Here is a 25,876-nt window from a genome sequence, read left to right as displayed (position 1 = left end):
ATCAGGTTGCTCAGGGCTTCATCAAATTGCCCAGCTTCTGGACAAAGGCAGATATTGGTGTGCAGGTGATGGCAAATCCAGCAAACACAGTTGGGTTCCCAGAGCCATCCTGGTGCTAGGAGCTACAGGCAAGCAAGCAGAGCCAGGCACAGAAAAGATGCCATGCAGGACAACCTCATGGACAGCAGAGCTGCCGAGGGCTTTGCAAGATCCGGAGACCTCATCTGCTGGCCCTCAGCCAGGATCAGCAGCAAATTGTTCTTGACAGATGCTTGTCACTTGTTTGGAAAGGCCTCTGTCCACATCTCCTTCGACAGCTCTTGAGTGTCTGTCAAAATCACAGAACCACAGAATGGCTGTGGTTGGAAGGGACCTCAACAGATCATCCAGTCCAACCCTCTGCTCCAGCAGGGACACCCAGAGCACAGGGCGGCATCCAGGTGGGTTTGGAAGATCTCCAGAGAAGGAGACTCCACAACCTCCCCGGGCAGCCTGTGCCAGGGCTTTGGCACCCTAATCACAAAATGGTTGTCATTCTCTCTTCAACCTTCCGTGCTTCAATTTGGACGACTCCTGGTCACGTTCCCTGAGCCTCAGAGCCCCCTCACTGCTCTCTCGGCTCTTTCCACTGCAGTTGAAACCCTTCTTGAAGAAAATGGGAGACAGTGCTCACCTGGAGGCTCTCCCCAGACTGACAAAGCGTTACTTACCTATCTGACAGGTCTGATGGCCCCTACAGATCCCACTCCAGCAGCACAATGTCCAATTTTGTTGCTCTAAGAAGCTTCTCTTCCATTTTACATGGAAACATCTGCCCAGACTTTTGCAGCAGGCCGATCTAAYGCTCCTTTCCCTCCTTTGATTTATTTGACTTTGGGTTAACTTGGGAAGCATGGAGAAATTTCAGAAAGGTTGGGGAAGCCCGTTGGGGGGGAAAAGAAAAAAAACTTAATCATGTTTTATATCAGGAATTCATGTTTCTTTGGTAATATCTTGATCTTTTGGGAGGTTTTTCTCATCAAAGGCATCTTGAATTCCATCTACCTTGTGATTTTGCTTTTGCTCTCATTCAAAGAACCAAAAAAGTGATTCTGAACATGCGATAAGATGGAAACATCAAGCTGTGATGGCAGGGATCCTGCAGAGGACCCACATTCACCTCGTTTTCTAGGGTCTTGTGCTGGAGACTTTTGAATGGCCAAGGCACCATGATCCTAGAGGTACTCCAGGTACTGTAGCGTATGAATGATGGTTTGCATGAGCTTCCTTCCATGTGAGAGGAAGGGGTCCCCAGGCTCCTTGTATGCCTTCTCCCCCATTTAATGACTCTCTTGTGCACACACACACATGCTATGTGCAAGCCAKAAGGCAACCTTTCTTCTCTGGCCACTCGCTGGGATCAGTAACTACCAGGAGCAGTGACGTCCTCTCCAGATCTCTGCAATCCATGTACACCAAAGCACCTCCTTGAAGTGACCTTCAGAAGTGTCTCAATAAATTCCAAGCAGTTTGAATCTGACCTTGTGTTTCCGTAGCCTGAACGTTTTGACCCATTTCAGCATCTGATCCCTCCCCTGATTTTGGGTTGCCCTCAGGAAAGCTGCTCTCCACTTGTTGGGCAAGTCCAGACTTTTAAAGCAGAGGTGTCAAAGCACCTGGTGACACCTGCAGTGGCTTCAGAGCTGCTTTAAAGCTGTGTGCCTTCATGTAGGACGATTGTGCATCTTCTCAGGACTGCCACCAATCCTACTGCCTGTGTATGAGCTAAATACAGCAGCTATAAAAATATATAGGCCTTATCCTTCCAATTTAATATATATTCCCTTTAAGAGCAAAGGACTGCTTTGGAGTCTCATCTCAAGCCAGAGCACCCAGACACAAGTGAATGGTCATTTCTGATAGCTGTGACACAGGGTGAAGCCTATAAATGTTTCTGTCAAGATTATATCCTGACTAGTAAAAAATAGAACAGAGGTTCTTGATTGATTAGACACAGGAGTTAGACTGTTCTGTCTAAATTTTAAATATCCAAGCCTGTTAAGCCATGAAGGACAATGTCCACGCCAAGTGCAGCAAGTCAGTAGGTATCTTCATGCAAACAGAAACCTCCTAAAAATGGGTTTAAAGAAGAGAAAGGTTCTGTGCATAATGCCCCTCACTGCTGGCTGCAAGGAGGCAGCTGCCCTGCTGCAAACTTTTCACTTTATTTTTTGCCTTTTCTGTTCATTTAGAGAGAGAAAAAGAAAAGAAAACGGGCAAAGAATTGCTCACAGCTCTGGCATGTTTTAGAAGCTAAAATCTTGATACTGTGCCCCATTCAGCACATCTTGGCAGCAGTGATCCATGACTCAGCTTTTATGCAAGCAAATTTTTTTAAGGCCAACTTGCTTTCTTATCATGGCTGTGACAATGACAATCTGGTCTGGAAAAAAACAAGTGTTTTTTTTTTTTTCCAGATGCCTTGACATAGTGATGTTTTGCCTGGGTAATCAAGGAGGACCCCAGAGATTTGTTATTGACACAGAAATCTAATATTTATTGATCGCTCTTTGGTGGCTGATACAATAGGCAGTAAGAAGAGATGTTTATTCTGGGCATACAGAAAAAAGAAACCTCTGTGTATTAGGAAGGGGCAAGTTATGCCATCAAGAAGTCTATTTTCCAAATGGTGCCAAAGAGTTTTCTCCATAATAATTCATGYTTTTAGCCCTGGAGGTGCTTTGTGAAGTTTATAATACAAATTTGGAGAAGGAAAAATCCGTTAACCTTTTTGGTTTTATTGAAAGAAAGTGTTGACAGTTCATGAAAAGTTGTATTAAATGTCATGTTTTTCAGGGAACTTTGGGACTATTTTGCTTGCCTACTTTCCAGAAATACTGATTTTGAACCACTGGAATGCTCTCTGAGTTGGGAATCATGGATTTTGTCCGTTTTTATCAGTCAGTTCAAGCCTAGAGTTYGGGCTTGTTTCAGGATAGATTAAATTTAATGATTAAGGTCTGATGGTATAGAATGAGCCACCAGTTCCCACTGAGAGGTGAAAGAAAAACTTTTGAACATCTCAGCCTGGGTTTTGGACCKAGTAAAAGGACTTAAGCCTAAGTCAGGGTAGCTTTCCCGTGGACACCTTTGGATTCTAGGCAGAAGGTGGATTTCCTTGAATTATGTTGTTCATCTGGGAGCCTGCATTGAGGTTAAGGTATTTGCCTGATTTGTAACCTCGGATCTGGGATGTRTGATGGGAGGTCTCTGCCACTGGGAATAAAATTTGGGTATTGATTTCACCAGTGTTTTCCCTTGAATTTTGAGACTTTGATGTTGACAAAATGATATTTGCTGAAAACAAAAGGTATTTGTAATGTTTTCTTCAGGAGGCTGCTATGCTTATGTGAATCCAGAGAACAGAATGATTCTACAATTGAAATAGCTTTTTTTCAGCTAAAGAAAAAACAATATTTTCGCTATTTTAACTCTCAACCTTATCTTGATTATTATTTTTTATTTCTGTTTGTTCTTCTGCAGTTTTTTCTAACTCTCTCACCCTCTACCCACTTTTCCCCACTATTTTCTCCATTTTCTGCAAAGAAATTTCCTCTGTTTTCCCTGCGGCTCTGACGGCAGCTCGGTCGCTATATGGGAACTATAAGAAAGCCTAGCAATTAATGAGGTCATTCCATGTTTTGCTTTCACAGCATTTCATGTATGTGTAAGGAATACAAACAAGCAGGGAAAAAAAAAAACAACGCTAAAAAAAGAAGTTGATTTATCTGGAGCTGAGTGCGAGAGATGGAGCAATAGTTTGGATGACCACAATCTTTTGCTTCCCTGACACATCTGTCAGATCTGCCTGGCCATGGTGGGAACATTTGGTGGTGTCGAGGTTGTTTAGATCAGCTCTACTGATGAAAATTTGGGGTTTGGCATTTTGGCAGCGTGGTAAGTTTCTGYGGTGCTGCAAGTTTAAGAGGCTCCATCTGAGCATCGCTTAAAACAAAGCGAAAAAATAAGGCCYTGAAGATCTTCCTGCTTCTGAGACGGGCATTTCTGCATTCAGGAGGGCTGTGTGTTCATTTCCTGCAGGCAGGACACGAGGGACTAGTGTTCTGAAAGCCGTTTTGTGCCACAGTAGCTATTTCGAAAGGAAAAACCCTGCCAGTTGTGCAGGCCTGGGTCAAAGGCCTTTTGCTTTCCAAGAAGCTTCATTTAGGATCCATCTTCCTTGCAGCTTCAAATTGGCCTACATCTGTGCACTGAAGGTGCCTTGGTACCACACACAACCCATTTTATTTGGAGTTAGTCTCTACCAGAGACTTCCGCTGGTGCTGGAGCTTGTTCTCCTCAGCTCCCCATGTCGGTCTTTTGTAACACGGATCTTCTGTTGCAAGTTTACTCACAGTTCATGTGGAAATAATCCATATAATCCCCCACTCAGTTCATGAGAGTGCAAATTGCAGTGAGACGTGACCTCAGAAGTCCCCTAGAGCTGGGGTAACTTGAGAGGAACAAGCTACAGGTGATCAAGAAGAAGAACAAGAATACAAATAACCAGTGTTAACTTTCAAAAAAACGTGTGTTAGGGAGAAGGAAGGCTTAAGAGTTGGACCATAAGGACGGCCAGCTGAAGTAGGGACCTTGGTAAAGGTTGTCGCCTTTCAAATTGGATCCTGAAGGCTATTTCATCCGTGAAGCAGCTTTTGATGTTGCTTCATCCTTTGTTTAGAGAGCTGTGAACACGCTGGAGCTGCAAACTTTGTACAAATGAGCAGAATGGATTTTTTTTTCCTGCCTTTGAATAGAAGGTGCGATGAGATTGCAGAATTTAAGGGAAGAAAAAATGTAGATTCCCAAGCTTTGACCTGTACTCACTGAGTGCTGTCGGCAGAGACAGACATCCCTTAAACAGGGCTTTCTGAGGCATCGCTTTTAGAGACACGGCCTGCTCCTTAGAGGCAGGGGGACATTACTGCATCCATCCTAATGAAAAGCTGATAACATCCACAAAACAAAGTGTGTATCTGGGCAACCAGCAAGGAACAGGATACGTGAGCTTATAGAAGAGCTAGTGGAGATTAATAGTCCAGATTTGTGAAGGTTGCTCTGCGGGCTAATGCACCATYGAAACCAAAGCAGCAGCGCTTCCTTGCTCAGGTCAAGTGCAAGAGCTTTTCCAAAGCGTGGAGGGCAGTTCTGGAGGGAMGGGAATGGGCTGTGTTTGTTGCTCCTGTTGTACGTCTGTGCTGAAGCTGCCGGAGCTTTGCAGCTGCTGAAACAGCAGGACTAGGTACAACTTTAGCCAAGAGCTAAAGGTTTAGTGCTCCAAGCAGAGAGTCGTAAAGAGAGGGACTGGATAAAAACCATGGTGGCARTTGAAATGAGCAGTCATCTACAGGTGTTATTTTCACAGATGGTCGTTCCAGCTGGATGTTTCAGCTGGCTATAATGTGCTGACTGCTGCGTGGTGCTCTCAGACGTGCTGATTGCACGTATAAATGAGGTYGGGAGATGCAATGCTGGGCATGCCAGGGAAACAGTCCCGATTCCTTGTGGGAGAAGGGTCTGGGAAGCGTGATCTTTGGGGGCTGAAGTAAAGACAGTTTCAGCAATAACGTTCTTAAGGTGACATGTTTGTCCATGCTCAGAGCCCCAGTCTTTGCAGCACTGCAGGCTGGCAGAGTGTCCAACCCTCCGCACACCAGGAGGAAGGAGCTGACATTACCTGGGTGTTATCGACAGGTTGGTGAAACAGAGACACACTCGTCTTCAGACTTATAGCCCCTTGCCTTGGAAAGCTGGTGAGCAAGGGGCTCAGCGAGACTCACTAATTTATTATACAATCAATTAACTGAGCGAGATGAATTGAATTCCATCAGACAACGCCAGGAGTACCCAACGGAGCTGGGAAATGATGGGCACRTTTTGAAACGATCGGCCTGTGAGATGATCCTTAGTGCCTGGTTATTGACCCTTACATCTTGTCGAGCTCTGTACCAAGAAAATAGGTTTCCTTGTTGCTCAAAGCGATGGTGAGCGAGGGGACGTGTCTTGACCCTTTCCATGGTGTTTAGCTGCTGCAATGGGCTTTCCATTTATAGCTCCTGCTCCGCGAGCGGCGGTGARGGGGAGATTATGTTGCAACGAAGCTTAAATGGAGAAAAGAACCGAAGAACCGATCCTGCTAAGTGCCAAAGCTGCTTTGAAAGATGCTTAATGGTGCTGAATTATTCATTGAGCTGGCTGGGCAAACTGACTTTGCAGAAGGAAATAAATGAGGGCACTGGAAGGTGAATTTCAAACAACAAATGCTTAAGTGTCACAGATTTAAGAATCTGATCCAGGGTCCCSTTCCTTAAGAGACCCCTGTGTGCTGCTGGTGTGAGCCCTTCATAAGGGCAAGACCTCGGCTCTTCCCAAGGCCGAGTCCTTTGGCAGATGCTTGGGCAGAGCTCTCTGGACGTGCTTGTAGAGCCCTGGTCCTCACAGGGCCATGGGAGACCTTCCCTTTGGGGAACAGTGTCTCAGCCAACAGCAGGGCAAGCAGGAGGTGTTCGAGGCCAGAGGCAACTGAGATATAATGAGGAGAAGTCAGGAAGTCTCAAGGATTAGCAATCCTTGTTGCCCCATCTCATACCCATAAGGTCCTCTCATCCCCTTTACAAGTGTCTTGCTTCTTTCTATTCCTGAATGTTGCTGCTTTGCAGTGAACTGTTTTCCTTCTCCAAGCCCCTTTCCCATACCAGTCTGGGTGGGGGCTGCAGGTCTTCTCCCAACCTCTCTGCCTACCAAGGATGAGAATTMACCACTTCAGAACCCATAGAAACAGAAGGACATTTCAAGGACTCTCAGAAAGAGCCATCACACCTGTCCTTGTTGCATGTGTCCCTTGGGGGAAGGAACCAAAGCCTCACGTTCAGCGGGGTTAAGACCTGAACCTCGTCCTGGGACAGCATGAGCCCTGTTATTTGCTCGTGCATCGTTCCCGTGCTGCAGTGCAGCTCAGCTGGGGAGAGCTGTGGCCATGCAAGGGGCTCCTGATGCTGCCCAGGGTAAGCCCAAGGGATGAGCTTGGTCCACGGGCTCAGAGCCCTGCCTAGGCTCTGCTTTGAGCCCTGCAGAGGTGTGAGCAGGAAGGAAGCACGCACAGATGAGCCCTGAAGCTCAGGAGCTTGCATTTTCCCAGGAGCAAGTTACGGTCCTTGCACCCCAAATTTGGGATTTGCGCCTCTGTGAGAACTCCAGAATATCCAACGGGTGCCGTATCCTGTCAGTAGTTGGAAGGTTATGAATATTCAGTCTCATTTCCCCATCATTGGTCTCCCTTCCTCAGTGAGAAACCCTAGGAAATGGTTGGAGTCCGTGCCTGTTAGTGCCTGTTAGTTCATTGTAGTTAATCCCAACAGAACTGGAAAGGTATTTGAAAAAATCGGATCACTGAAAAAGGCTCTTTGTTGGAATTTTATCTTGCCTTTTTTTTTTTTTTTTTTCTTTTTTTTACTTTAACAAGATTTAGCTAGGGAAGTGTCACTCTTTTTGGAAAGGTGGCAATGCAGTACTCGTACCTTCTGCACCTGCAGGATTTCAGTTTTGCTGTGACAAAGTGAAAAATCTGGGAAAAGCTGAGGTACCGCCATGCATTGCCTCAGCATATTTCAAACCACAGTAAGAAGGAAGAGGATGTAAATGTTTGCTGAAATTCTGTATTCTTGGAGGGCACCAAGGGATCAGCATTTGGATAATCTAAATTAAAAGAGAAATCAAGGGAATAGCATCTGACTTTGAAAGACTGAATTGCTAGATATGTTTCTTAACATGCACAAATTGCTCCCTCATTTCACAAGGAAAAAAGTGCTCTATGCTGATGATTGTTTTAGATATTATTTTGGTTGCAGTGTCTGGAGGCCCCATCAAGATCAGGACRTTGTGGTAGCTGATACACAAGCACCCAGTCAGATTCCTCTCCTTGGAGAGTTTGCGGTGTGAATTTCCATCTAAGCAGGGTTGTTTAATGCATGAGATCAGCAAATGCCACCATTTTGTGTTGGCTGMGGGTCAAGCTTCGTTACTTGTTGTCCTCTCTTCTTATTTTTCAGTCCTTCCATCCCCTTGGTTGATATCTGCTCTTTTCTCAGAAACAAACTCTTTCCTCTGGATTTCTCTTTCCTAGACCGTCCCCCAGGTGGGTGCCCCACTGCAAGGCTCCCGTGGGTCCCCCCACAACCAGTGCTGGGCAGCACGTGGAGCAGCTCTCGGCTCAGGGGCTCCTTGAGGACGGCTCCATGGAGAGGGACCTGGGAGTCCTGGTTGACACCACGTTAGCCATGAGGCAGCAGTGCCCTCATGGCCAAGAAGGCCAATGGGCTCCTGGCTGCATCAGGAGGATGTTGCCAGCAGGTCAAGGGAGGGGATCCTGCCCCTCTGCTCCGCTCTGGGGAGGCYAGACCCGGAGCACTGGGGGCAGCTCTGGGCTCCCCAGGACAAGAGGGATGTGGAGCTTCTMGAGAGGGGCCAGCGAAGGGCAACCAAGATGATTAAGGGACTGGAACATCTCCCGCACAAGGAGAGACTGAGTTGGGCCTGTTTAGCTTGGAGAAGAGAAGGTTGAGAGGGGATCTGGTGAAGATCTGGTGTACACAGAGGGTGAATGTAGGGAGGAAGCGGCCAAACTCTTCTTGGTGGTGGCCAGTGCCAGGACAAGGGGCAATGGGGACAAGCTGAACCCCAGGCAGCTCCATGTGCCTGTGAGGAAGAACTTATTTGGTGTGAGGGTGCCCGAGCCCTGGCCCAGGCTGCCCAGGGAGGCTGTGGAGGCTCCTGGGGATCTTCCAAACCCACCTGAATGCACACGGGTGCCCCGTGCTCTGGGTGTCCSTGCTGGAGCAGGGGTTGGACTAGATGATCTCTAGGGGTCCTTCCAACCTCAACCATTGTGTGCTTCTGTGAGACCAGCATCCCATCGCAGTGCGCCAGGTGACGCCTTCCCTGGAGCGAGGCACCAGTTTGGGAAGGCGATAGGGTCTGCTCGGAGCCCACAGCTCCCCGTGCTCCTCCTCGACAAGCCCAGGGTTTTTCCTTGCCACACACCATACATTTCCCCATGCAATGGCCTCAACACTGCACACGTTRTGTTCAAGGCAAGAGTTCCCACCAGCAGCTCCAGCATGTCTGATGATCATCCCCGTTTCGCTCGGGAGGCACAGGCCTTGTTTATTCTTCTCTTTAATAACACAGATGGTTTTAATAGTTCTCTGCCTTCGCCCCCAGTTCTTCCTCTGAGTCGCTAGCCCGTTTAATGCTTTCGTCTAAGTGATGGCTTTGTCATTTAATCTCATTAAAACTTCTCTCCATTGAACAAGTGAGCTGCTTATCAGACCGTAAGCCTCATCTCCCATTTGTAATTAATTTGTTATGTGCCTCCTACAATTTGGCAGCGTTAGATAATGGCATCGTTCTCAAGGTCACCGATACGCAGCACGAGGTAAACACCCGTGGCRCTGGTGCTCCCTACCCTCCCAGCCTCCTCCTTCCTCCTCTCCTGGCCACTCACTCTGATTTTATTGACACATTTTTCCCCCTCGCTGAGCCAATTTCTGATGCATTTGGGCTGCGTCCTGCCCAGCGTCCTCCCCTGTGTGACTTTACAAATCAATCTCCTGCATTGCCTGGCAGCAGATTTTTCTGCTGCCCTCCAGACTCACCTGCACTGATTTTCTGCTCTTCATGGCTCATTCATGGTCCAAGGGCTGAGGAACATTGTCCTCACCTTGCTGAGCTGCACATCTGCGCATCTKTAGGAGCTGAGTCCTCATGGGCCCAGGGGTGGGCAAGGGGCTGCTGAGGTTCTCACCTTCAGTCTACAGGTGTGAGTGGATAGTAAGGGCTTGCTCCTCAACGGCATGCAAGAACTAAGCCACAAACCACTCTGGTGATCTGATATCTGTATTAAAAAATATAGAAAATAAAAAAAAAATCCAGGATCATCACAATGGGTGAAATGAAGGAAGAAAGCAAGGTGAAAGGGAAGAAAGAAGTGAAAATCAGCCCAAAATTTCCCTGTTCCCTATGGTTCCTTGTGGTCTGTGGCACCACTGTACCCTGTGCCTCCAGTCTGGGTATGGAGGTATTTATGGCTTATAAATCTGCTGGATTAAAACCCCTTTTTTTAGCAATGAATTTCTGGACAGAAAAAGCAATAATGCTATTTTTGCTCATATTGGCCATTTACTTGTTGGGATTTTTTGGCCTGGAGTTACCTATGCGCTCATGGCACCTCTCCACCGCTGTCTTACCAAAAATCTTGCTTATGTCTAGCGGAAGTCTTAAACATTGCAGCTGTTAACTGGAGTTTGTTCCTCTTTGCAGTGCCCTCTTCCCTAGAGCCAGCAGGAAATCAAAGCTAAATCCCTTTGTGCTCCCCAGTAGATTTATTCTYATCTCCTATCTTTCCATATTGGGATGTTGTGGCTGACCAACCCCAGCTCATCTGACCCTTTTTCTCCATGTTTGTTGCTTCACTCCTGAAAGTCCTCTGCTAAACTTAAGTAATAGATGCACAAAGGGTATCATTAGACCATGGTATCAGTGGTCAATACTGTATTGATCACAGTAGTCAGAAATTCAGCATTCAGGCAGCTATAATCAAGCTGCCTTCAAGTTGCTGACTGCAACGTTTTGGGTAAAAAGCAGCTCTTACCTAAGCAGAATATAGGGAGGAAGGGCCAAATTCTTCTTGGTGGTGGCCAGTGAAAGGACAAGGGGGAACTTCTTCACTGTGAGGGTGCCAAAGCCCTGGCACAGGCTGCCCAGRGAGTCTGGGGAGTCTCCTTCTCTGGAGGTCTTCAGAACCCTCCTGGATGCCGCCCTGTTCTCTGGGTGTCCCTGCTGGAGCAGGGGGTTGGACTTGATGATCTCTGGAGGTTCCTTCCAACCTCAACCATCCTGTGATTCTGTCTCTGGCTCCGTGGCAAGAACACAATTGGCAACGGGCTTGCAAACTGCTAGGAACTGGATATAGCATTTGGATATAGTTCTGCCTAAAGATGCTGGCTAATAGGGTAGCATTGTGTTTAAGCTTATAGGCCTGCACAGAGAGTTTCTGCTCCAGGGACTTGTTAATAAGACTGACTACAGGCGGCTGTGCCCTGAGAGCAGCACCAGGTTTGCATCGACCGATAAACCCTTCATTTTTCAGCAAGGCAAGTCATTATTTCAGTCTGTCTCTGCAACGCTCCTCTCCAAAGCGTGCTGAAAAAAAAAAATTAATCCATTTATATAACCCCCTTTGTGTGCTCCGCTGCCATTCTCTCTGCTCACACAGTCACTACGCCGATGTGATCAACAAAAGAGCAAGAATCATCTTATTGGGCACAACACCCATCTGCGCCGAGAACGAGCCTGAGCTCAGCTGCCCTCAGCTGGGATGCGTTTGGTGCCCGGGCCCTAAAACCCCCAGTGCAACCCTGAGCATCAGATATCTACCGTCAAAAGGCTTCTTTTTGTTTTTTCATTTCAATTTTCTTTTATTTTTAATSATCCGTTTGTCTCTTCAGACTCGGGAGCAGGCAGCGCAGCCGGCTCTGATTTGCAGCCGCGGGCTGCCCGTCCCCTCCTCTGCTTCCATGGAAACACGTGTTGGATAAGGGGAAACCAAGCAGAGGCTTAAAGAGATGATTCCCAAAATACATGCTGCTCCTTGCAATTACCTCCTGCTTGCACAAAACACGAGCTGAGGGGGAAGCCCCTTGSGGGGGACAGTTTCTCAAGGTGCTTGGCTGCTGCTTCTCCTCTTTTAGATTGCCAGAGCCCTTTGAGTCTTCAAAGTGATGGATGCACCACAAGGTCTCACCCCTGTAATTCCTGGCTTGAAGTCATCTTCCCTGGTGGCTATTTTGAGTCTTTCGTTGTCTCCTGAAGCCGCTCGGGCCAATCTCTGCTGCCTTCTCCTGTCCCCTCGTGGTCACGTGGGTGTTTTGAGGCTCACTGGGATATTTCAAAGCTGCCTTGGGAAGGTGGCGAGGGATCCATGAGCAGCAGCCTTTTCTCATCCTCCATCACTTGCAAAGCATTCAGATTTTGAAGGCTGCTTCTGCAAGCAGCAACGTGAGGGTAAAAAGGAGCAGACACCTGCCTGAAAGCGAAGAAAAACCGTCTTTCACATTTCCAAGGCCAGGAAGCCTTGGCCTTGCAGCAAAGCCCGAGATAAAAACGGAGAGATAAAAACAAACCTCGCTCCGCGTGTGCGGCAGCCCTGCGAGATCCCGGCTGCYGGGAGCCATCGTTGATCGTTTCGCTTTGAGGAAAGGAGCTGAAGGGCTGCAGGGACTGCAGGGACTGCAAAGTGAGGGGCACGGATACGAGCTGCCTAATCGGGAGACCGAAATCCCTGGTGCTGGGCTGAGCAGACGTGCCAGGAGAGGAGGGCATGGGGCTGCTCTGCCTCCCTGTGGGTCTCACTGGAGCTCAGGAGCGGGGCCGCATCCCCCAGGGCTCTGCTTCTCCTTGTGCCTCCCTGGCTGGAGCATCATGTGGGAATGGGCAGCGGTTCCCCCTTCCCCAGATAAGTAGGTCTCACCTGCAGGGTTGCAACCCATGGAAAACAAGCGCCTGCCGAGCATCCCGGCTATATTTATCCAAGTCTCAGCAGCTGCGGTTCGTGGTTCTTTGATCACTTCAGACGTCAGGCAACCTGGAAAAAAAGAGGAAAGGAAGAAAACAAACAGCTAGAAAACACGTTTTTTGGAAGAGCTGGTGGGTGCTGTTTCCAAAATGAAGTTCCCCTCGTCTGTCTGCTGGACCAGCTCATCTAGAGAGTGTCTCGGCCTCAAGCTTTCAGCAGAGCTGGGGGCTCTCGGAGGCCGAGGTTTCCAGAGCCCAAACCTGGGGTGCTGGGAGACCAGCAGGGCTCAAAAACCTGCCAGGGGTTCAGCAGCAGCTTGGACATCCTGTGAAAAATGAGGTCCCTCCAAAACAATGCTCTGTATTTTGCTTTTGTTGCTATTTTTAATCTGATTGTATTTAAAGAAATCGTATTTTCTTGGATTTAACTGTAATCTAAAAATAACATCTTACCATTGTAAGACATTTCCATTGCCAATGCTGGACGTTTTCTCTCCGATTCATTTGCAAGACATTAATTTTAAGTATCCAGCACATGCTATGCAGAAGCCTTAGATGGGACACAGGGRTATTGGGCTTTTGTTTCCTGCCTGCCTGGATATATTTATTTGGAATCAGGTATCTGACACAGCTACCGGTACAACGGGATATTTGGTGGCACTGGTGCCAGCCAGCAACCCCCCAAATTCTTGAATGTTTGCAAGGAGTGAAACGCATGAGGAAAGCAGTTCCATGCTCCAGCAGACCTTTTGCAATGCTTGCCCAGTCCTAGATGACTTATTTTCTTTAAAATCCCACTGTTTCTGCAAAAGCCCAGCCTGTTGGAARGGAATTCACTATCCATACAGCAAACACAGTCGGTTTTTCTTCCACCTCCCCTTGTTCATAGACAGTGCTCTAGGGTGAGGCTTATTTCTGTATCCCTCCCTATCTACAGCATAACTGAAATTACTGCTGCTGCTGCTAGATCCCTGCCCCATCCATCACTGAAGCAGAGTGGTTGAATGTCCTGCAATACGAGAAAAACAATTCCCCTAATTCAGTTTTGCCCAGTGAGCCTTCCTGGTGGTTATTAATTGATAAAGATGTCAAAATAATCCCAGTTAAACCCTGTTTTAAACATGTCCTTCCATTTGCTCTACCTCTCGTTCCACTGAGCTCGACCCTCCTTGTGGAAGCCTTGGAGAGCATCAGGGCTAAATATTTTGGCATATCTGGTTGCTGAGGCTTCCATGGAGTAACAGATACTTTCTTCCTGCTCTTTTCCATGTAGAGACACATTTGGGGACATCTGCTTTGCTTTCCTACAGGAGGTGGATGCTCTGCCCAGTCCTGCTCCTCCACCTTTTGTCTTTTTGGGGCAATTGCTCCTTTTATGAGCTTTCCTCTTCTGCAGCGGACCCGGGTCCATCTCCAGTGGCAGCTGCCAGGGTGATGGTGACCTCTGCCATAAAGTCACTTATGAGGGGGAAAATGTTGAGGTGCCCCGAAGGGTGAGCCCTGCTTGGCTGATACCAGGTTTCCATTCCAAATTCTGCTATCTGTACTCCTAATATCCTACCCTATTCAGTTTTTTTTCCATCATATTACAGCACTGCCTAAGATATCACCGCATCCCTCTCTGCAACTCGTATTTTTTAATGAAATGGTTGTGACAGGGCTGAGAGGAGAGGAGTCGTCACCATTTTGCAGTGGGGAACCGGAGACAAGAGGCTTTCCCCACGTCCACAGCCATCCCAGGGCTCACGACCTGCCCTTTTTTTGAGGGGAACAATCAGGAAAATGAATATTTCAGCCAAAACTCATGGGGGTTTCATGGCAATATCATGCAGCTCTGAATTCAGTAGACCTTCTAGTTTGGTCTTCTAAACTCAGGGTCATCTTGCTTGTGTATGTTTAATCCTGTGGCCTTCAGAAGGAGAAGCGAAATCTCTTTCATTTTAGAATAGAAAATAGAAAAGAATAGAAAATCCATTCTTTTCCAGACAGTCAGCTCCAGGGATCTGGGTTTTTTCTGCCTTCCTCCTTGTCACCGTTTTCACATACACGTGTATCAAATACCTGGTTGTAAGGGCGATGSGTGGAGGTCCCTACCGGGCTCTTCTTCCAGGCCATGTCCTGAAATACCCCCCACATTTATTTCCCTGTGCATTTCCCCAGCAAATGCAATTCCGAGCGCTTTCCAGGCAACACTTTTGATGCATCATTTCCTGATCTCGTTCCTTTTGCCCTCGGGGCCCATAATAAGATGGAGAAACCAGAGCACTATCTTCAGCATCCAGAGGGGTTTCCTGCACACAGTGCTTGTCTTGGCTTTCACCGGAGCCTGGATCACACTCCGTCTTTTCCATCAGCCTCGTGCTGATGGCCATGCTTCGCATCCCAGTGTTTTTAAATCCTTCACTGCTGATTTTTGTTCCTCTTTAGCCAGTTTCATTCCCTCTTTCTCCAGCCACACGTTTGTGGGGATGAGCCCTCCCTGTCGCTGACGGGCACCTCTGCGGCGCCTGTTGCGGGAGACACCGGTTGTTGCCTTCCGGGAAGAGTGCTGGTTGCCATGACGATCATGGGCCTCCTGTACCTGGCACCATGGGGAATCAGCCCTCCCGGCCCTGCAGGGGGACAGGGTGACACAGGGGTGTCGAGGCCGGGGGTCTTCCAACTTTTCTTGGAGGGACTGCAAAACAACAACTTGCAGGGAGCAGGGATGGGGCCTGGTCTCCCCTCGGGTGCTCCACACAGCCTGGTTTGGTCCAGCGGGAGGGTGCAGGAGCCGAGGAGAGGGTGGAAATGGGGCAAACTGGAGCCCTGTGACGCCCCCGAGCCCCTGACTGCYCGGGAGGCTGGTGGCTCCACTGCGGAAGCAGCCTCAGACCCTCGAGCCTCTGCCCACAGGCTGTTGGTTTAACCCACCCTCAAACCAGGTGCCCCGACCCCTGGATCAGCACCCAGAGCTCCCAAATTTGGGCTGGATAACCATTTCCAAGGGGAAAGCAGTCCCAATTCTTTACAGTCTTGCTTGATCTCCACTGCTTTAGGAACGAGAGCCGTCAACGCTCACATGCAAGATGAGTTGTGAGGATGCAGGAGGCTCCTTTGCTGACCCGGTGGGATGTTTTGCTGGGTGCTGCAGAAGTAAAGCAGAAAAGCAGATGGTGCCCCACATTTAAGCAGACCAAGCAGACCCAGAGACCTAAGACATGATTCCCAAAGCCACAGAGGAAACCTGTGGTGAAACTGAAAACAGCTCTCCTGAGGCCCCACCACACTGTGGGCTCAGGACCACTTTTCCTTTTGTCTTCCAGTCCATAACGAAGATCATTTAATGAAATGGGATTAATGATGCCAGCTGCAATATCAGCACTGCTGTAAGGGTGACAAATTAGGCAGCAGAGGCTGAAAAGTGGCAGTCCTGAAGCTGGGGATAGGTGGGGAGTGCTGCAGTGCTAGTGCTATAAGAGACACTCCAGTGGGGAGATGTAAGACTTGTGGGGTCCTGTGAGCCTCAGCAGCCCGTATCTTAAAGAAGGAATGAAAATGTACCAGCTACAGCCCCCCCAAAGGAGGGAAACACCCAATCTAAAGGTTTCCACCATCTGAATGCAGTCCCTCTGGAAGGAATCAAAAGACTTTTCTAGGTCAATGGCAGGAATAGAGCCTTCATTTTTATTATTCTTACAGTTCAAAAACAACATTAAAGAACCTGAAGAAATTATCCACCACTGAAGAGCCAGGAGCAAATCCAGATTGGATCTTACCTGCTGTCTCCTGCTTTAGTTAATGAGCTCAAATGGGATTGTGAAAGCGCCTGATATCTCTAGGATGGCCCGAGAAGAGGATCCTTGTCAAGCTCAGGTTTCCTAAGGGATCGCCCTGAGGACTCCCTCCTTACAGCATCTTCACACCAGGTCCTATCTCCCTCATGCCACATGGAGGTGAAGTGGCTACACTAGGTCTAGATCCCACCAGTTTTCATTGGCAAGAAGAAATAGGTGGTTCTGGCTTCTTCAGGACGCGCAGCGTAATGGAAAGCTGATGTCCTTCATCCTGCACATCAGCACCTGAAGCACTGGAATGGAAAATTGCTTTCTAATAGTAGGGCCAGCTTTAGGATTTCCCACAAAATGGCTCATTTACCAGGACTCGAAGGCCTCCTTGTTGCCAGGAAGGGAAGCGAGTGCAAATTTCACCTGATTCGATTCTTTCACCCACTCATTTGACTCATATCACATGGTTGTCACCTAAGACTCATGACAAGCTGAAGCTTTGAGCGAAAGTGCTCATGAAAAACACTTCTGTTGAGCAGAAAGTGAAACAGAGGCAGCTGAGCAGAAGCTTAGCAACACATCTCAAAACACAGTTCTTGTCCCCGTGAACAACCCAAATATTTTGACTGATAATTAAAAAAAAAAAAAAAAAGTCTTCTAAACCCAGGCATTTCAAGACTTCTAAAAGAAATCACAAGGGAGCTAGGACACTGTGTGATGTTACATGCTGGGACATGGGATTTGTTTTCTTACGAGTACTGGTTCCGGACTTAAATTGCATCAGGCTAAGACACTGTTGTCTTTATACCAGTTTATTGATTCTTTCTATAGCCCAGGGATGTGAGAAATAAAGAAATTCACTCCCATCCTAAGGCCCCAAAGGTGCAAGGCAAGAGGCAGCAAGGACAAAGCTGTCTGTGATACCTAGACCGAGGACAGTGATGGACCTGCAATGGCCTTGGTGTCTCTGAGGCTGGTCTAGCGCATGCCGAGCTGATCTGCAGCCCTGGAAAACACGTTGTGTAAGAGCCAGCACAGGAGAGCATGAGGGCACCGAGAAGAGTTTGGCCCCTTCATCCCTACATTCACCCTTTATGCACACTAGATCTTCCCCAGATTCCCTCTCAACCTTCTCTTCTCCAAGCTAAACAGGTCCAGCTCACTTAGTCTCTCCTTATATGAGAGATGCTCCAGTCCCTTAATCATCTTTGTTGCCCTCCCCTGGACCCTCTCTAGAAGCTCCACATCCCTYTTATACTGGGCAGCCCAGAACTGCCACCAATAATCCAGGTAAATGGAGTAAATGTCGGGATCCTGCAGCCCTGAGCTGCAGACCTGGCACTGTCCTCAGTGTGTCCCACAGAGCATTGGCATGGAGTGATGCAGAGCTACGCACTGAAGAGAATAATCCTTTGGAARGGTCTTCGGCACTTGGAGCAGAACTGGCGACAATTTTAGCTCCATCTCTGAACTTCTTGACATTAAATGTTCTTTGAATGATGGTTTCTCCCCACGCCCTACAGCAGGACTGTTCAATGACAGCCCTCCAGCTAAGGGCAGTGTGGGATCTTCTTGTCCTAGGATGTGCTGGATGCTTCTGAGCCCCTGCAGACTGTCAGGTGGTTTCAAGACCCTTAAATGCTGCTACCTCTGACTAATTGCTAATTCTGCTTGTAGAAGAACATTTCTTATGGATTACCAACTTAGTCCTGGATCCATGTGTTTCTGGCAGGGATTTTGTTAAGAGTTTTTGTGCAGCTTAAAGCTGGGCGCTGCCTGTGTCCATTGCCTGGTCCAGCTCTGGGAAGCTCCACTGGAAAAGTTAGTGAAGGCTGGAAGATGTTCCTATCCTGTTCCCCCTTTATAAATAGATATATAGATCTCTCTTTATAAATATAAATAAATAAATAAATAAATAAAATCTCTTAGCTCCACTTCTGTTCCAGCTTTGGCATGAATGTATTGTTCTTGTTATGACCAACAAAATGACGAGTTTTAGTTCTTCTGCATTAAAATAGCTCTGAAGCGACGTGTGAGGACCCAACTACATGGGTCTGAAGAGATGTTTTTTGAAAATGAAGCATGGATTTAAGCAGGAAAAAAACTCAATAATGGGATTACTTGGATACCTTGTGGACATAGGCTGAGATCTGAAGGCTGGGACTAGGAAAATCCCTGCCAGCAGTGAAGGGATGAAGTTGTCACCACGTTCACACACCAGTGGGGTATGAAGTGTCCATGGAGCTCTCCTCTGTCCCAGGGACGTCCTTCATAGCTGCCTAGAGGTGGGGATTGCAGKGACATGAGCAGCCTTTATGCCTTGGCACTGCTGTGTTGCTGATGGTCTATGCACCATTGCTGTAGACCTCACCAATGGATAGGCCAATTTGGAGGCATCTTTTGTTCTTCCCAGGGACTCCAGGACTGAGCAGCTCCCCAGTGGGAAGTTGCTGCTTTATATGCACTGCTTGTGAAATTCCTTGTCCTCCAATCCATATTGGAGGGCAAAAAGCATCAACACGGCACCTTCTGCTCTTGCAAAGGATCTAAACCAGTCAATCCACAATGAGAAACCAGCCCGTGCCAGCTCCCTCTTCCCTTTTTAATGAAGCCAGGGAGCTCGCAAAATCATCGACGCTCATAACATTGTTTGCAGCTTGTTCAGTCTTCCTCTACGCAATGCCAGTCGAAGCCAGTTATGCACCAATTAGTTAATTATTTCCCTGTTAGGGCTGCAGATGGTGGATCTAAGCCTGGATGGAGCGAGTCTTCTGAGGAATTTCACAAAATGGCTTTGAAACATCAACAGTGGCTTTTGGTTTTAGCATTTCTAGCTGTGTTTCCTAGGTAAAGGCTGAGGTCTAACTTAAATTCTGTCTTTCTTCCATGAGATGAGTTACCTGAGGGAAGGGTGACTTGGTACCGCCAGGTGGAGGAGATCTCTGTTAACGCAGGCATCAAATACCTCGAGCTTTGGGGCCAAAAAGAGCAGAAGAGGTTCAAGCTCAGTTCCTCCTGCTGATCTCTGTGTGGCTGCCTGTGTCTGCTTGCATAAAATACAACTAAGCTCAATATAATGTAGCTAAAGGGAAAATATTTAAYGTGGTAGCATGGCCTAAGGGATTAAATACAGCTCCCCAGGAGTGGTTGTGGGGCAGATGGTGACTTGGCTGGGGCTGAAACACTGAATTTGGGGTATTTGGGGTTGCTCTTTGTGAAATGAGGTAAGACTTCTTGTGATGGACCTAAAAAAAAAAAAAAAAAAAAAAAAAAAAAAAAAAAAAAACCACATACACAAAAAAAAAAAAAAAAACACACACAAAAGGCAACAGGGCTGCCTGCATTTGGGCCATCTTCTTCCCCAGTATTTGTCACGTAAGTACATGGTACACGGTGCTTAACTTTCATACCCGTGGAGGAGGCTTTTAGTGGGTTCCTGRTGGGGAAACTGAGGCAGGGGACATGTGTAACGTGGGGCCGATTGCTGGTCCCAACTAAACCCAACCTCTAGCGGCCTCTCCGGGAGTGCAGCCGCTGCTGGATCTGTCTTGCCTCGCACAGACACCTGCTCTGCCATTTCCTTGTCTCTCTGGGGCAGTTTTGGGGGAAAAAAATAGCAATGCGGGTGTTGCTCCAWAGCCAGGTCCTGCCCTGGCTTTTCTAGGGGACAGAGGGGGTGGGAAGGGTAGCGGGGTCATCAAAGCAAGGGGTGTGTGGGGGAAGWCAAACCCCTTGTGAAAATAATAATAGAAAAATGGAGAAAACACCCGGTTTCAGCACCCTCCCCAGAAATTTCTGGAACGGGAATAACGGGAGCAGCCAGCACCGTGGAGGCGCGACCCCTCCCCCTGCACCGCCGGTGTGTCCCGTGCCCCCCCGGCCCGCGGCGCCGCGCCCCGCTCCGCTCCGCTCCGCGCGCTCCCGCGCGCTCCTTTGCTGCAGTGGAGACCGCAGAGCGCGCGCGGGGCGGGGGGGGACACGGGCCCTCCCTCTGCTCCCTTCTCCACCTCCAGCCCGGCCCCCCCTCCGCTCCTTCCCTCCTTCCCTCCCTCCTTCCCTGCCTCCCGCAGCCGCAGCGCGAGCGGCAGCGCTGCCCGCCCGGCCCTGCCCGGGGGTGCCCGCTCGGCCCGCACCGCTCCGCAACCCCCCCGCGCGCCGCCATGCAGGCGAGCGCCGACTCCTCCAGCATGGATTGCCTCTGGAGCAGCTGGAAAGGCCAGGGTAGGTGTCCTGCGCGCGGCCGGAGCCGCCGCTTCACCTGCGGCCGCTGCTCCCCTGCCCTCCCCGGCCATTATTTCCTTGATATTCTCGAGACGAGAACCCCGTTAATTGCTCCTGTTTTAACAGGTTTCTGCAGCCCTTTGAGCCCCAAATCCCTCCCGGAGCATSCCGCCCGGCTGCTCCGCGCCCCCCCGCCGCGGTGCCGGGAGCATCCGCCCCTGCAGCCGGCGGCACCTTCCGCCGTTGCCCGCCCCGGGGGGCTCCCACGGGGCCCGAGGCGGCGGTGAGGGGCGCATCCCGSCCCGGGCACACCCAGGCCCCGCACAAAGGGAGCGGAGCCGCCGCAGCACCGCCGCGCTCTGCAAGACAGCGCCCCGCCATAACAGCATTAGCCATAAATTACTGTTATTAATAATAGCAGTAATAAACCCCCTTCCACCCTCGGCGTGGCAGTGGGGGAAGGAGGGGCGGCCGGTGCGCATTTTGCGCGCCCCTTGCGCGGCTCCGTGTCGCTTCCCGGCGCCTCGCTCCGCTTTGCAGCCATTTTTTTAAGGCGGTTTCAGGCATCCCGGCGAGCGGCAGCCTTTGTGGGGGTTGTTTTTTTTTTTTTTTTTCCCTTGTTGCGGCGGGGTGAGAGGGAAGGCAGCGCCTGCGATGCTGCTCCGGGAGGCGGATTGCAGGGAAAAAGAAGGGGGAAAAAAARAATAAGAGGGGGAAACAGCGGCACAGGCGGGCACTTTAGGCGGCGCTTGATGGCACGGCTTAATTTTGAAGCGCTTGTTTACCCGGGAGAGGCCGTGCGCGCTGCGCTGCATCCCGGCGGCCGCAGCATCTCCCGGCGCATCCCGAGCGGGATCCCGGCGCATCCCGAGCGGGATCCCGGCGCGGGCGGGTCAGCGCAGGCACCTGTTAAGTGTCGGGCCCCGCGAGCCCAAACCGGGGACCGGGGGTTCCCATAGGGCTCCCGCATTCAGCTTTGCTGTGGGGGGAGCCACGAGCAAAGTTAGGGCGTCTTTGCATCCGGCTTTGCACGTAAACTGCCCTGTTAGGTGGGGTTTTGTTTGCTGCTTTGCACCTTTTGTCTTTTCTGGTGATGGAAAAGACTGGTTCTGGTAAAATCAGGGATTTGCTGAGTCAGTGGTTAAGCCTGCCTCTGTTCCTGGCTGCATCTGTGCCATTTTTATCAGAAAAAAAACTATATTAATAAATACAAAACCAGAAGGACAACAAAGGGCATGATGCTCTTAATTAATAATTAATACCAATAGTGAGCTTTSTTTCCTTTTGTGCGCTCCTTTTAGATACCGAGAGGTACATTTGCTGAAAACTGAATGACACAATATGCCCCATGATGATGTGAAACAACAAAAAAAAATCAGGAAAAAAAAAAATMAGGAATAAAGCACTCGCCTCGCTGCCACTCCTTTGCATATCCCTCTTTCTTGGGTGGTGCTTTCTGCTTTCAAAATGGTCCTGCAGAAAACACAGCCTAGTCACGGGATATTATTTCTGCCTGGAAAATTCTTTGATCCATCCCCGATAAAATGGGAAGGGATTTAAAATTCAGAAGRATAAAGAGTGTTTTTCATTGATTCTTTTAATATCTATTATTCATGCAGTCTCCGTGGCATCCCAGAATACCAGCCTGAGGAGAACCTGAAGCTCTGTAATTTTGTCAGCTCGGTGGCATTTTTGATTCCCTTCTAGAAACTTGTAGTCGGGCTGCGAGCCCAACAAATGWGGATACGGATCTCGGGAAATATTGAGAATAACTGGAATGGTGGAAATACAAGGTTGAGGTTTGCACAGCTTCTAATGAAGAAACAGCAAAACCTGCAGCTGATTAAGTCTCCGTTTCACCCTTGCAGTATTGGTGGTTGGTGTGAAACAGGGTAAGGATGCTGAGAAACTGCAGACTTTGGGTGGGGCTTTGGCTTTGCCAACTAATCCTTTGCGAGGAAGCAATTTCTCCTGCCATATATCCCTTAAAACCGCTGCTGGGTGTGTTTTACCTACGTGTTCTGCAAGCGGAGCGTGATTAGGTTGGTGATAGATTTTGGTATCGCCCCTTAGGGAGACCGGGAGAGTAATTCCCCCCTGCTGGGCATATGCTCCATTCAAAACGTTATCATGGGAGGCCCTTGGGGTTGCAGACGTGCTCACGTCTTCACCGTGGTGCRTGGAAGCAGCCCGGAGCAGATGCCTGGTGGTGCAGAGCAACCCGGCGCTCGGCTCATGCCACTTAGTGCATAGAACTACCAAGGGAGGTCTTGGCACCCTCATATTGTCCATGTCATATTCACAGTTCAATGTGGGAAGGGGCTGTGCGATCCAGCAAATCCACTCAGCTTACGTAACYGCCCTGGAGAAGTGTTTCTGGTGGCGGCTGCATCCAGAGATCTGGCTTCCTAGCTTGAGCATTGTAGGAACTGGCTTCTCAAGGGTGCTGAGAAACCACTGCAATGATTTGCTCATGGCAGTGCTCTCCACTTTGATTAATGGAGGTGTTCAATGGCAAAGATACAGATGTGTGCTATGAATGTGTAGCTGTCCTGACAATTCACACGTCCATCTAACTATGGCTGTTACCACGATAGCGTAATTTCAGTCAGTACCTTCAGTACTGAAAATACTGTGGATTGAGCTAGGATTAAAATGTCTCACGTCAAATGAGCTCTCCCTCTCTGCAGTAGCTAAGGATCTGTCCTARCAGTTGGGTCCTGTGTTGGACTTCAGTAGACCTAAAATCCTGGGACAAAGTCATCATCACAAGCAACTGGTTAGCAAATATTTCCACAAAGCTACACTTAAAGTTGTGGAGAATTAGTACTCCAGCTAGAATGGAGCTTTGATGTCAACATCTTTGTTCTTCTGTCTCAGCTTGATGCTACTGCCATGGTGTTACCAGCAGAGGAGGGATGGCCCTGATGCTCCCAAGCCTGGACAAATCCGGCCACTTGCATTAGAAACATCTCTCAGCCAGATGCTTTGCATGGAGTGGGTTTTAGCAAAAGGGACTGGAATTGTGAGGAGGAACTTCTTTACTGTGAGGGTGACAGAGCCCTGGAACAGGCTGCCCAGGGAGGCTGTGGAGTCTCCTTCTCTGGAGGTCTTYAAAACCYGCCTGGATGCCGCCCTGTGCCCCGTGCTCTGGATGTCCCTGCTGGAGCAGGAAGGTTGGACTAGATGATCTCTAGAGGTCCCTTCCAACCTTGAACATTCTGTGTAATTGGGCAGTTATGAATATGGATACACTGAAGACATGAATATGTCTGAGCTGGAACCTCTCCATTTGCATAGGCAGAGTCCCAAAAGGAGGAGGAGACCTTCCTATTTAAACCTCTCTTCAAATGACTCCCTCCCTCAGTGAGGAAAATGAAAGCAGACTCAGGGCTCAAATCTCAAATTTGCCTTTTTCCCCCTAATAATTTCTAGGCACATGATTAAAAAAAAATGTACAAGATGTTCTTATTTTTTTGTGGTATTTTGAGAGCACAAGAAGAAAGTGAAGGCAAAAGTTGATTTAGCTTTCTGACATCTTTATAACTACTTTGAAAGATGGCAATTTAAAAAAAAAAAAAAAAAAAAAAAGATGAATATCCTTTGTTCTAGAATGATCAATTTTTATTTAATAAATAAATCAATACTAAAGCCAAGAACTGAGCTAATAGTAGCACCACAGATGAAAGACAGCAGAAGTAAGGACACTTGTTCTTCAGAGCACACGTTTCCAGGTGTTGCTGAGTATCTGCAGGCCTCTAAATGATGCTTTCCTATTACCACTGAGGTGCTTCTCAGTTTACCAAGAGATTCAATGAAGCACGTTGCCATGGATGGCTCTAGGATGCAAGAGCTCAAATTTAGGGACAAGCTCTCTTATGTTGTTGAACTACCACCATCCCCAAAACACCCTGGCCTGGTAAAATAATCAGTAGGATTTTAATCACTCTGCTAAAATGTGCTCAGGACACCTGCTGTGTTGTATTTGAAAATAAATATTTTTTTGCTTTAAAAAATATTATTTCTTCATTGACAGAAAAAGCAGAACACTTCTCTAAAATCAGATTGTTTTTTAAGATGTTTCCTCATAAGTAATTTGAACTGTTGCAAGAGGATGGTGATGATGCAGCAAGAACTGCAGGCAGCGTTGCATGGGTCCTTCTGCTTTCATCAGGTTCCTGGAGAAGTTAGCTCTTGAGTTTGCTTTGACACCAAAGAGGGATGCTCTTCCATGTCATATTAAATTCTGACACCTAAAAGGGGGTCTGAGCTGTTAATACTGAAAATTTCCAGTGTTTTAAAAAACGTTAGATGGAGTTAGGAAGGGTGTGGACATGGGTTTTTTGATCGGGAGCATCTCAGGACCATTTAACATTGGACGCTTCCACAGCATCATGAGTGTTCAGGGGCTGCACTCAGGCAGTCTCTTTGCTCTCCTCTCTTTCACTCAGTTGAGAGCAATAGTATCCTCCACGTAAACTGCAAGAGTTTGAAGGAGGGCAATAATACCTTCCACCTAAGCTGGCAAAGGCAGGTAGTGAAACGTTGGATGAGCTTTCGGTAGTCTACCCAAGTCCTCTCTAGTCCCCAAGGCAAACATTTTTATGTTTTGTTCTTATTTTTTAATGATCAATATGGGCACTGTTGATAGGAATAAGGATCTTGGGGGTCTTGGAGACAGGAGAAAGTGTGATGTGGATGGCCTCCCAAATGAAGACGTTCCGCAGGGGATTTGTGTCAACACACTCCAAGTGGTGCCTGTAGCTCCAGCGTTAGCCTGTGTGAATCTGTGCCTCTCTGAAACACCTGCTCGAGTGGTGGTCCTCACTGATGGGTGAGGCTTTGTCCTTTGTCTTGGTAGACATGGTACTGAGATCACACGCTAAGCCAGGCACCAAATAACTGTGGCTCCGAAAGAGACTTTAAGCCCTCCGACTTGCTCAAAGTCCCTGGTCCTATCCCTGCTCTGGGTCACCTTGCACCGAGGTGTGGTAAGCGAAGGGTTGAGTCTTGGGTAAGGCGGAAGGTGAAGTTATAAAGCTGGACTGAGCACAGGTTGCTCATAGACGTTGTGTGTGTAGGAGGAGTAAAGGTGGAGAGCTCCCACATGGCTGGAGTTGAGGGGAAAGGAGGGATTCCTCATAAAGCAGAACAGATGATAGATCTGCTGTTCATCACAGCGGTCTCCTGAAAGCACCAGACTCCTCATTAGAAGTTGTATCCGTCTGTATTACATTTGAGTCGGATCCTTTGAGGGCAGGGGAGCAACCACCACGTTG

The 25,876-nt window shown here is 48.5% G+C and overlaps 1 protein-coding gene across 2 annotated transcripts in view; it reads left to right on the top strand.

Moving 5' to 3' along the window:
• The window catches only part of RTN1 (reticulon 1), a 102,009-nt gene that overhangs the window by 64,878 nt on the left and 11,255 nt on the right, over nucleotides 1-25,876 (top strand). Inside the window, exon 1 of one of the 2 annotated variants that reach the window (XM_026053738.1) lies at nucleotides 20,502-20,597. The exons of the other annotated variant lie outside the window; for it this stretch is intronic. Coding sequence (XP_025909523.1) covers nucleotides 20,537-20,597 — 61 coding nt within the window. The 5' untranslated portion in view covers nucleotides 20,502-20,536. Of the gene's footprint in view, nucleotides 1-20,501; nucleotides 20,598-25,876 lie in introns of those variants that run through there. 2 annotated transcript variants of the gene reach the window in all.

Source organism: Nothoprocta perdicaria, unplaced genomic scaffold, assembly GCF_003342845.1.
Source record: "Nothoprocta perdicaria isolate Ctin4 unplaced genomic scaffold, notPer1 scaffold_118, whole genome shotgun sequence".
NCBI classification, from domain to species: domain Eukaryota; kingdom Metazoa; phylum Chordata; class Aves; order Tinamiformes; family Tinamidae; genus Nothoprocta; species Nothoprocta perdicaria.
The sequence above is the reverse complement of the archived record's forward strand: the minus strand, read 5'-3'. Positions and strand labels throughout refer to the sequence as shown.